Here is a 12407-nt window from a genome sequence, read left to right as displayed (position 1 = left end):
GTAGGTAGTGAACATCTTCTTGTCCGCACAAATGTGACGAGTTGCTCCAGTGTCAACCCACCACTCTTTGGGATTTCCAACCAAGTTAGCCTCAGACACCACAGCAGAGAGGTTGATGTCATTCACTCCGTCAGAGATGTAATCCAATTCTGTTACATTGGCTTGATTGGTGGTCTTCTTACTTGTACTTCCATGATTCTTCTTAGGGTGGCGTCAGTCAGAAGCTCGATGTCCAGTCTTGCCACAGTTATAGCATTTTCCTTTGAACTTCTTGTTGCCATTGTTGTCGCCTTATTTAGGACCATCTCCAGTAAACTTCCTCTTTTTGTTATGTGGTTTATGAACTTGTTCAACCACATTAGCTTTGGACTCAATGGGATATTTCTCATTCCTCTTTTCAGCCTTTCGGTTATCTTCCTCAATTCTTAATCTTACAATCAACTCATCCATGGTCATCTCTTTACGTTTATATTTTAAATAATTTTTGAAATCTTTCCAAGCCGGTGGTAACTTTTCCACTAAAGCAGCGACTTGGAATGACTCGCTAAGAGACATACCTTTTGAATGAACATCATGCAAAATTATTTGAAAACTTTGAACTTGAGAAATTACCATTTGGGAGTCTACCATAACAAAGTCCAGAAATTTACCGACGATAAATTTCTTCGTGCCGGCATCCTCTGTCTTGTATTTCTTCTCCAAAGAATCCCACAATTCTTTTGCTGACTTCAAAGGGTTGTATACATTATACAGCATGTTGTCAAGGCCATTGAGGATGTAGTTTCTGCATAGGAAATCTGAATGTTTCCAAGCATCTACAGCGGCAACAACTTGACGATCACTTTCACCCTCTTTAAGTGCTGGAGCCTCTTTATGGAGAAACCGGTCCAAATTAAGAGTTGTAAGATAGAACAGCATCTTCTGCTGACATCTCTTAAACTCGACACCGTTAAATTTTTTCAGTTTTTCTCCATGATTGATTGGTACATGAACATGGTTCTGGATCGGTGTTGGTGTAACAATAGGAGTACCACTACCAGATGTAGTTTCAGTTGCAGTAGCCATAATCTCTTATTACAAAAATCAGAAAAAATTAAAATACAAATTAATTTTCTAGTTACTAAAACCAGAAAATAAATTATAACACAAAATAATTTTATTTTTTTTATTACTAAAACTAGAAAAATAAAATATCACAATAATTTCCTGTAACACAAATTAATATTCTGCAATTATTAATGACACCAGTATATTACTACTAGTTGTCAAAGAAAAGAGATAGTATATTACTACTATCTGTCAAATAGCATAAACACTATTTATTTTTCCAACTAGAATATGTCTTTATGAAATTACAGAAAATTAAATACAATGAAGATTCCAAAAACGGTCTGTCTTAAGATTGTAGGACAATCTTCACTGTATTTAAATTAATTAAATTATGTTGTGTACTAAACAACAACCAGAATATAAAGAAATAAAGGAAATGAGAGAATTTGTTTGATTACAAAAATCAAACTCGAAATAAAAATAAAAATAAATAAATAAATAAAAAACAGATTTTATTTTGTTACAAAAACAAAATTAAAATCTGATTTAAATAAATAATAAAACACTAAAAATAAATTAAATAACTTACTTGATTTAATTTCTTCGAATTATAATCTGATCAAGTCCAGTGTTTGACACTGTGTCCTTAAGACAGATTCGTCCTCTTCACGGTGCTTTCAGAAATTGGACATCTATCTCCCAGGATGAAATGATCTTACGAACACACGAAGTGTTTACACTCTTTCTTTCAGAAAATAAATGCAGCAAAATGCAGAGATTTATAGCAGAAGATGGAGTACGGAAATTGGAATAAAATCCAAATGAGAGGCTAGTCTATTTATAGATGTAAAGGTGGCTATTGGTTTTGAATTGAACAGGTATGAAACCTGTTGGTTTTGAATTCAAACATATTTGAATCTGTTGGGTTATATATCAAACAGATAACAAAACGGGAAGGGCCCTGTTTGGGTGTGCAATAATACCAGACTGGTTTATTTTGGGAAGGGCCCTGTTTGGATGTACAGTAAAACCAAACTAGTTTAATTTTGAATTATGGATTTTATTTTATCAAAAAATAAAATTAAATTCAAATGTTTTTAGCCCAAAAAGATTAGTATTGGGCCGAACAAGCCCAATCTCACACCACGCACTTGCACCTAAGCCCAGCCTAGCCCGTCCAACCGGACGGACGGCGGCGCACGTGTGGTGATTTTTGGGTCCAATGGGTTTAGTCCATTTTGCCCATAACCTCTCCCTCTAAAACACTTGGGTACCCCTTGAGGCACACCACAAGTACCAAATCCAAGCCTTATAAACCCATTCAAAACCTCCCACCAAATCAATGTGGGACAAGCCAATTTACAACCTTAAAGAATTTCCACCAAAACTCCATTTCCATGGAGCACACTTTGGCTTCAATTTCCCATTCACTTGGTAATGGTTTTGAGCAACCAAATATACCACGTGAATCACAACGCGGCACAGAACGCGTTACCACTTTGACCCGCGTAAATCGACGCATGGGGCCCACCTAAAAAATAGACCTAACTTAGGAAAAAATTCTGATTTTACCCAGAATTTTATAACCATTTCCAACAGAATCATCATCTATTACCTCCTCCTCCACTGGAACCTCTCGAGCATCACTGCGATTCCTCGATATGAAGCAAGAACGTAGCAAGCTCTGATACCAACTGATGCAGTGCTGATCGAAACAATAGTAACAATCTTAAGATTCGTTGATTCACACAAGAATACCGGAAATAAGACTCCTCTTTAGACCCGTTGATTCCCCAAGAATACCGAGTTTAAAAGCTCAACCAAAGTTGATTCACACAGAATTAACCAAAGTTAGAACAAAGAGTAATAAAACTCAAAATATATTAATCATCAAAACTCTCTCCCCAAGAGCCCTAAGACTTACATCCAATATTTATAAGCAAATTATAGACCTAGCTAAGAAACAACCAGATTTAGAAAGAAAAAACAACGACCAAAAATGAAGAAAATATAAGACAATTTCTTAAACTGCTACTCTGTTCCGAATCTATACTACTATGGTGGACATAAACAATAAAATAATAAAATAAGGACACTACTACTATGGTGGACATAAGTAATAAAATAATAAAATAAAAATACTTATTTTCTAAAATTCAATCTATATCAGAAAGCCAGCATCTCTTGGATACTAGCTCACAAATTGAGTGCATATAATTGTAAATAATAAAAAAGAAAAAAAAGGCAAAACTTGGATTAGTTCTAATTGTGTATCAGGCTCGCAATCAAATATGTCCCCACTCAAAATAATTAAAAAAATCTGAATGGGCTGCCATTCATTTCCCATCATTTGAAAAATAAGATATATAAATATTTTTTTTTTAATAATGTAGAGGCACTGTATAGTTCCTAACAGTCAAACAAAGACTAATTCTGCATTAATATCTGTCTCACTTTAATATCTTTCAGCTAACTGTCCTTGCAGGGAGCAGAGGGGGAGAGGAGCCAAGGCTCTCTCCTTGCCGTTTCGTACTTGCGTTCGTCCTTGTAAGTCTTCGGGTCTATTTTTAGGCCTAATTTTAATAATTCGAACCGTTCATATTTTATGATTTATTCAGTATATCATACCTGTAAAAAATCAAGTTGATCGGATATCAGAAAGCATATGTTTGGAAAACTATTTATTAAATTCTTTAAAAAATAGTTTTTAGTTCAATTTTTCGAACACATACTTTCTGATATCCGATCAACTTGATTTTTTACAGGTATGATATACTGAATAAATCATAAAATATGAATGGTTCAGATTATCAAAATTGGGCCTAAAAGTAGACCCAAAAACTTGTAAAGACGGATGCAGGCACAGGAATTACAAGGAGAGGATCCTCATTCGAGGGAGAGGGGTAGGAGGGCCTGGTCTTCCAAAATTTTGCTAAATAAACCTCTCTTTTATGTGAGTTCGGTCTTTCAATTTATTTATCTTTTTTACCCTATGTAATGTCCCCACTAAACTTAGGGTTCGTTTAGAAAATAGGTTGATTTTTTGACTTTTTAATTTTTTAATTTTTTTTGATTATTTTGGTCTGGAGTTAAAAAGTCTGATTTGAGAATGACTTTTGGCTTTTTTAACTTTTTTGTGAGAGAAAGAATATAATGATTATGGATTGGATGTGATATTTTGTCTTATTAGATTAAAAAGCATATTTTGTTTTTTATGGCTAAAATAGTCAAAAAACCTTGGCTTTTGGCTTCCCAAAAAAGCTTGGCTTTCAGGTCTCGTTTGTTTTGGAGTATAATGGATGGGAGGGGATTAGGATGAAGGTGGAGTTAGTGTTGTGTTTGTTTGTAGAGTTGGGGAAGGAATTAGGATGGAGGAGGGGATATAGATGGAGGTTGGAAGGGGGATTGGGATGTAGGAGGTGGGGGTGGTATTAGAAAAATAGTGAGGGGATTAGAAATTTTTTTATTTTTTATATATTGGGAATTTTTTTTAAATATTAATGTTTAATCTTTTATATTTTCTTATTTATTTTATTATTTTATACAAAAATAATTTAACAATTCCTACACTAACAACTATCATCAAAACAAACACAATTTTACTTAATCTCCTCACTATTAATCCCCTCACTATGAATCTCATCTATTCTATCTCTGAAAACAAACGAGACCTCAATTTTGTATAATGATCGTCATTCAAAATCCCTCATGTGATAACTTTTGAAAAATGTAATCTGGGAATATAATTTGTTCCACTGGTGTTAAATCATATTAAAAATTAAAAAAAAAATAATTGCTTAAATTCTGACAGGAAAAAGAATTTCTTATATGAATTTCTATAATTTTTTACTGAATCTTGTTAAAAAGTACTCTTAAAAGGAATGCTATTTTTTTTTTTAAAATTTATTTATTTATCTATATAGCATTCACATTATCTCATCACGATGACCTCATGTTAGCCCGAGTCAAAAACATTTTGAGAGACACACAAAATTTCAATTGGAATAATGTAAAAATAATCATATTTGTATCAAGATAGAAGTAAAATTGTGAACAATTTGTGATATGAAACACAATTTCACTTGTTTTTTGCCTTATAATCATTTAATTGTAATTTCTCAAAAAAAAAAACAAAAAAAAAAAAAATGCAAACGAAGCAGAGAGACACAATAATCTCACTACATAAATTTTATGAATATTTCCATAATGTAACTACATATATATCCACTTTTCTTATGTTGAATCTAGGCTAAAATTACCAAGTCTTGATAGTTGGATTTAATTTCTATCAAATCTAATTGAAAATAATTCCTAATAATATCGTCGCTAAAAATAATAAATTGTGACGATTTTTTGCATGTCACTAAAAATTGATAATTAATGATTTTTTTTGTTACAATCTTTATAAATTGTTACTAAAACTTACAATTTGTGACACTTTTTATGGCAAATTTTTTAAACTGTCGCTTAAAGTTAAAAATTAGTGACTTTTTTGTGATAATTTTTTTAAACTATTGCTAAAACTTATAATTAATGATGTATTTTATAATAATTTTTAAACTATAGTTAAAAATTAAAAATTAATAATTTTTTTTAATAATATTTGATAAAAAATCTCATTAATTTTTATAAAATTTATTGAATAATAAATTTAACTATTAAGATATATACGTAAGTTCTTTTAAACTTCAAGTTTGCTGCGGCCTTGATTGACATTTCAAAACCATCACTTTTGTTTTGTTTTGTTTTTTTGTTTTTTTAAATTGGATAAAACCAAAGAAAGGATTACAAATTTACAAACAATTGGAAAGGACCACATACAGCAAAGCTGGGGAAATGTCATCCATCCATCCATCCATCCAAACTGTTGACCCATTGGAATTAGGTAAAGTTTGGAATGTTCAGAAAAAGTCAAAAAGTTATTCAAAAAGTTAAAAAGTTAGTACTATTCACCAAAAGTTAGCAATTACGGCTGCACAACTCTCAATCTTAATTTTCTCTTACAAACTAATTTTTACAATTTTTTATTACATATTTTTCCATAAAAAGTTAAAAAGTTAACCCAAACATCTATATTTTCTTCCTCAATTTTTTAATTTGAAAAGATAAAAAATACACTTATTTAAGACACTCCAAACAACCCCTTTTAATCTCCATCCGAGCTAAACAATGTGCGGCTTTATTACCTAACCGAGAGGAGTATGGGAAATTCCAAAACGTCGAAATCCACGGCACTTCGCGATAGCTTCTTGGAGCAAGTGACCAAATGGATACAACAAGACCCCTCCCTCCTGGAGAGCTTTGATCGTGGATACTGAATCAACCGCAAAATGTACTTGCATCATGTGCTTCACCGCAATCAGCCACCCCCAGCAATGAAATTCTGGACAGCAGCTTTTTAGTTAAAATAATTAAAAAGTCAAATCTAATTATCATATCACTTTTTTTTACTTTTTACATGCTTTTTCGTAAAAAATTTATTAAAATAGCCAATTTCAAAACAAGCTCAATGTTTTATCTATACCCAAAAAATGGTACCTATGATATCAACTTCATAATCTTTTTTTATAAAAATTTACTACATAAATCATGAAGTCATAATTTGTTTAACCACAAAATATCATATCATTATCGCCCCTAATTTTAGAATGCACACTATGAACTTTATCACAAAGTAACATAATATATCAAAAATATTCATAGCGTTCATTATAAAAATTATAATTTTCTTATAATGTGTATATTTTTAAAGGTACACACAGTAAATTTTCCCCACAAATGGCTAAAAAATGTTGTAAATTCTTCACATTGTGTTAACAAATTTACTCTCATTGTCACTACCACTCAAATATTTTGTATATAAAAAAATAATAAATAAAATTGCAAAATAGCTTTCATTGAGGAGTTGGGATTCTACCGTGGCCATTTCATATTTTTTAAGTTTATTTCATTTAAATATTATATGTTATCGATTTTTTTTTTTTCCGGCCATTTCATAACACCTCTATATATTTATAATTGATTCCTTTATTTTGAAATAACTATTAAATAATTAATGAAAACAAATATTATCTAATCTGATAATATTAAAAAAAATGATAGTTATTAACTGCAGTCAGTTAGCCTAAAATTTGGACTTTATTGCTAGGCCAAAGTCTCACCTACAATTCTCTTGGAGTCTCACCTACAAGTCTTACGTTAATATCAAAGGGACCATCCCTATCTGTTTCCTGCAAAGCATTAAAAAAGGACTGCTGTTAGAAATTTATGTTCCATTATCTATCTATAAATAGAAGTTGCAAAATTATTGGATAATTTCAAAGCACTATGTACGTTATTACATACATAATATATTTTCATTAAAATGAAAATTTGTAACACGTAAATCATCTTTTATATCTTAATCTATTAACAAATTTGAGTATGTTATTTATTAAAAAAAATATATTACATAAACACCACCTAGACAATACTAGTGCTTCACAAATATTGAATAATTATTAGTACAAGTTGCATTAATTTCAAAGCAAGTGCATTTTGTGTGTCTTAGCATCAAGACTCTATAAAAAACCCATAATCATCAGAAGGGACTACACAAGCTCTTTGAACTTCTGAGCTCTCTCCAGCCCTATCTAAATTTAAACATCTCTCTCTCTCTCTCTCTCTCTCTCTCTCTCTGAGATAGACATATGGAACCACCAATGACACCAAAGTCACCCCTCCAGCCGCCTACTTATGGAAATCTAATCACAGTTCTGAGTATTGATGGAGGTGGAATAAGGGGGATTATCCCAGGAACAATTCTTGATTTTCTTGAGTCAGAGCTTCAGGTAGATTCAATATTGTTGTTATTTTGCAGTCCATAACTTGTTATCATGCCATGTTCATTATATATTCATTTTTGCTAGCAAATGGTGCTGGAACAATTATAGAATTATCATCTTATGATTCAGATTTATTTTACACATAAATTGTATTTAACACAAATTTCATTTTCACTACACAATCACTTGTCGAGAAATTCTTAATTTGACAATCTCACATCGAAAAATGCAAACAAACTGTAAACGCCTTCACTTCTTATAAATTATCATGCCATCACTTGCCTCATACCGAGCCGCTTCACTTTTCGCGCTGAGCTAGTGAAACAGCTGATTATAAACCCGTATTTACTGTCCGGAGTGATTGCATGGCAGCAACTTGTTGGGTTAAGCGCAGAATTTGTTTACACTACGTTTGGTGGAGGATTCCATTTAGGAATGAATTTGAAAAGAAGGAGAAAAGGTATGTGAAATCATATGAGTACGGCACTTGTATAATTCTGTTAATCAAGTTTGCTCTCTTCCAAATATCGTTGTATGGCCTGTGAACTAGCCGACGAATATGTGTCGAAAACTCCTCAGATACCTAAGTCAGCAAATAGGATCAATAAAGAGGAAAAGCTCTATAAATTCAAGAGCTAAGATTGCAATACCCGATATTAAGGTAACACTGAGCTTTTACAAGTTTACCATGACAGAGTCCTAGTAGGATTCTACCTGAAATTTGTTTATACTGTGTTTGATTGGTAAATTTAGCAATAGATTTGAAAAATAAAAGGGACAAAAGGGTGTGAAATTAAGTGAAATGTAAACTTTTTTCATTTTTCTTTCTAGATCTCTTTTCAAATCTCACAACTAATTACGAATTTAATCAATTCAGTATTAAATCAGTGAATTCGCAACAATATATTTATCGGCAATCCGAAGTGGCTTAATATACTAGTTTTTTTTTTGTTTATTGATTTCAGGATTTTATTTTGTACAAGTTAATTTTCTAGTCAAGTGTTTTAGTATCTAAATCCCCAATTGTATGTATCTATAATAATTATTGTGTTAATGTACATAAAAGAGGAAAAAGATGGTGAAATTTATTGTGATAAATATTATTTTTCTTTTTTAAGATGATAGTGGTAGTTATAATCTTTCATGTGCTAATAACTCCAAAATGGTTTGGTCATGATGCAGAAGCTGGATGGTGAGGATGTAAGGATTGTGGACTATTTTGATGTGATTGCAGGAACAAGCACTGGCGGTCTTGTGACAGCTATGTTAACTGCTCCAAACAAAAATAATCGCCCGTTGTTTGCAGCTAAAGATATTATAGACTTTTACCTTGATAATTGTCCCAAAATATTCCCACAAGAGAGGTAATAATTACAAACAATTAAGAATTTTCGTATAAAATTTCATACAAAATATTATATATAACGGTTTTTATCCTTTTATATCAAACTAAAACACATACCAATATTAGTTATAAAAATTATTTTTGTGGATTCTTTTCTTTTTCCATTCAATTATGATGATACTATGTAGTGGGAGTATTAACATGTTAAAACTTTAAAACAAACAGCTCTCTATTTTCTCAAGCCACGAAGGTAATCAAAGCCTTATCAGGACCAAAATATGATGGGAAGTATCTCCATGACGTAGTTAAGGAAAAGCTTGGGGAGATAAAACTACATCAGACATTGACTAATATTGCAATTCCAACTTTCGACATTAAGACACTCCAACCAACCATTTTTTCCACCTATGAGGTATATCATCAATTGTTTATAGCTATGAGAATTTTGATACTGAAATTCAAAGTGATTGTTTGGATTGAACGTAGTGCTGATCATTGGCCAAGGATTCTCTATCATTAATTTTAGGATTAATTATACTGTTAGTCTCTATACTTTGGTTCTTATGTTATTTTGATCCTTCTAATTTTAATTTTGACCCTAAGCTTTTAATTTTATCTCAAATTGGTCCAATTGCAAGTATTTTTTTAATGCAAATGCACACATGAGCTGCACGTCATATTTTTAGAAACAAAATTATAAACTTGATCAATTTAGTGATTTAATTTCAACTAATTCAATGAAAATTTTCTGTTAAACTCTAATGACATTATTAATTGGACCAAATTGAAGCAAAATTTAAAATTAAGAGTCAAAATTGAGCCAATTAAAATTGTAAGAATTAAAATGACACAAGTGATAAACTATAAGAATTATTGGTGTAATTTGTCTTTAACTTTTTCTATTCTTTATCTCAAAATTATGTGAGAATCTAGATGTATATATAAGAATTTCGAGATATAATCAAACAATTAGGAATTTTTGAGATGTGAAATATGAGAATTTAAGATAAGAGAGGACATAGAAAGTTGAGACTGAGAATCCCGTATCCTAATTTCTTATCATAAAATTTATAATTCCTGGTTTAGGTGAACTATAAGCCAACCTTGGACGCCTTACTCTCAGATATATGCATTGCAACCTCGGCAGCGCCAACTTATCTTCCCGCCCATGCTTTCAAAACCAAAGACCCCACTGGAACTGTGAGAGAATTTGACCTAATTGATGGCGGCGTAGCAGCAAATAATCCGGTATTTATCAAATTTGAATAATAATAACTTTCAACTCTTATCTATTTATTTTCTCTGAGCATTTCCACTTATGTAAGTAATTTTATGTTTCAGACTTTGATTGCTATAGGAGAGGTAACGAAGCAAATCATGAGGAAAAGTGCAGACTATTTTGCTATAAAACAAATGGACTATGGTCGGCTTCTAGTAATATCATTAGGGACTGGGACACAAAAAGCTGGGGAGAAATACAGTGCAATTGGAGCAGCTAAATGGGGTTTGATGGGATGGTTAACAAATGGCGGTTCTACCCCTTTAATAGATGTGTTTACTCAAGCCAGTTCTGATATGGTCGACTTCCACCTTAGTGTGGTTTTTCAAGCCCTCCACTCTGAAAAAAATTATCTACGAATTCAGGTAAAAAGGGGAAAAATTTGATAATAAAACAAAGGAAAATGTGTGAGAGCTCGAATGTGTAGAGCTCAAATGGCTCGAAAATATTATCTTACCGGTAAGAGAATAAAAAAACACCCTAAAACGACGTTGTTTTGGGATTTCGAGCCATCCGAACTATTTGATTTTCGAACTACGTAGCAGTGCCGTAAAACAAAAAAACTTTTTGATGTATTACGACAAATATATTTAAATCATTTATTTGTTTGAGTGGGATCCATACAAATGAATGGGGCCAATGTGTTCGGCACATTGTCACGTCAGTGATACCATTGATGGCACTACACAATTTTTCACTCATCAACAAAGATTAGAAAATGAAAAATGATTTTTACTGATTTTATCATCAATCTACATATTGACAAGCAACATGTGTATATATATATCTAGATAATAGTAAGACCCATCATTATATTTAAATCTAAAAAATGAAGTGTCAATATTTTGAAATTATTTAAACTTAATTGGTATGATATGGGTCATATTCAAAATGATTAACATCTATAAGTTTTAATTTCTTCATATTCTTTTGAGTATAGAATATTGCTTCTTTTTTTCCTTTTTTTTTTTTTAATATGATAAATGGTATATGTATATTATTTGTTAGGTGAATCCATATAAAATGAAAAAATCCAATGAAATTGATTAGTGATATACAAAAATAGTTCTAAAAAGTTGTTCTTCTCAACCATGCTCATTGACATGGACACAATTGAATCGAAATGCAGGATGACACATTAACTGGGGATGTATGTTCTGTTGATATAGCGACAGAGAAAAATTTAGAAGATCTTGTTAAAGTTGGTGAACGATTACTAAAAAAACCAGTTTCCCGAGTAAATTTGGAGACTGGTCTTGTAGAGCCTTCTGATGAAGAGACTAACGAAGATGCTCTTCGAAGGTATATATACCTCAACATTGAATTTACTCTACATATTTTATCACATAGTTTTGCACAATTATGTTAATAATTAACTACATATATATAATGTTATTATCTTCAGGTTCGCAAAACTGTTGTCCCAAGAGAAGCGACTCCGTGATATCAGATCACCGCATGGACACCCTACAAATCCAAAGGATTTTAAATTAAGTTTGTAATTACAATATATTATTTCTATCTGTCTCAAAATATCTATAATAATAAATTATGTAAGAATCTTAAGATGTGGGAATCTAGATATTTATTCAGTGGTTGTAAAAATTTAGAGGCAAAAAAACAAAAGCATTTATTATCAAGGTAGTATTTGATTTATGGGAATAAATATGGAATGGAATGGTTATGTTATTCTTAGTCTTCACATTAATTCTTACATTTGGTTCTCCTTTTCACTTTTGAATGGATTGTTTGTCATTAGTTTTAATTTAATTTCTTAACAGATTAGACTAAACATACACAATATAAAAAAAATTAAACAACAAAATTAATATAATTAAAATTAAAAAAACTAAATCAACACAGAATGCATATTATAAAAACAGCAATGCTAGGTATCATGAAAATTTTT

The 12407-nt window shown here is 31.2% G+C and overlaps 1 protein-coding gene and 1 long non-coding RNA gene across 2 annotated transcripts; one reads left to right on the top strand and one right to left on the bottom strand.

The window, feature by feature from the left end:
• Window positions 1–6020: 6020 nt before the first annotated feature.
• On the bottom strand, window positions 6021–7331 carry LOC145823066 (uncharacterized). The gene is made up of 2 exons (XR_014365175.1): window positions 7212–7331; window positions 6021–6433 (listed from the first exon to the last, which is right to left on the bottom strand). It is a non-coding gene; the product is annotated as an uncharacterized LOC145823066 (long non-coding RNA).
• A 38-nt stretch (window positions 7332–7369) lies between these two features.
• LOC114270337 (patatin-like protein 2) lies at window positions 7370–12187 on the top strand. Its single transcript, XM_082922063.1, has 7 exons — window positions 7370–7880; window positions 9057–9238; window positions 9445–9631; window positions 10306–10467; window positions 10561–10863; window positions 11628–11800; window positions 11904–12187. The coding sequence occupies exons 1-7, from the start codon at window positions 7740–7742 to the stop codon at window positions 11998–12000; spliced, it is 1245 nt and encodes a 414-aa protein (XP_082778189.1). The 5' UTR covers window positions 7370–7739; the 3' UTR covers window positions 12001–12187.
• Window positions 12188–12407: the final 220 nt, after the last annotated feature.

Source organism: Camellia sinensis, chromosome 3 (assembly GCF_055761805.1).
Source record: "Camellia sinensis isolate YWXY chromosome 3, ASM5576180v1, whole genome shotgun sequence".
Taxonomy (NCBI): domain Eukaryota; kingdom Viridiplantae; phylum Streptophyta; class Magnoliopsida; order Ericales; family Theaceae; genus Camellia; species Camellia sinensis.
Note: the sequence above shows the minus strand (reverse complement) of the source record. Positions and strands in the feature narration are given on the sequence as shown.

Coding starts and splice junctions, on each gene's coding strand:
- LOC114270337 (XM_082922063.1), top strand. CDS start 7,740: ATGGAACCACCAATGACACCAAAGTCACCCCTCCAGCCGCCTACTTAT. Junction 7,881..9,056: donor TTCTTGAGTCAGAGCTTCAG/GTAGATTCAATA, acceptor GTCATGATGCAG/AAGCTGGATGGTGAGGATGT. Junction 11,801..11,903: donor AACGAAGATGCTCTTCGAAG/GTATATATACCT, acceptor TATTATCTTCAG/GTTCGCAAAACTGTTGTCCC.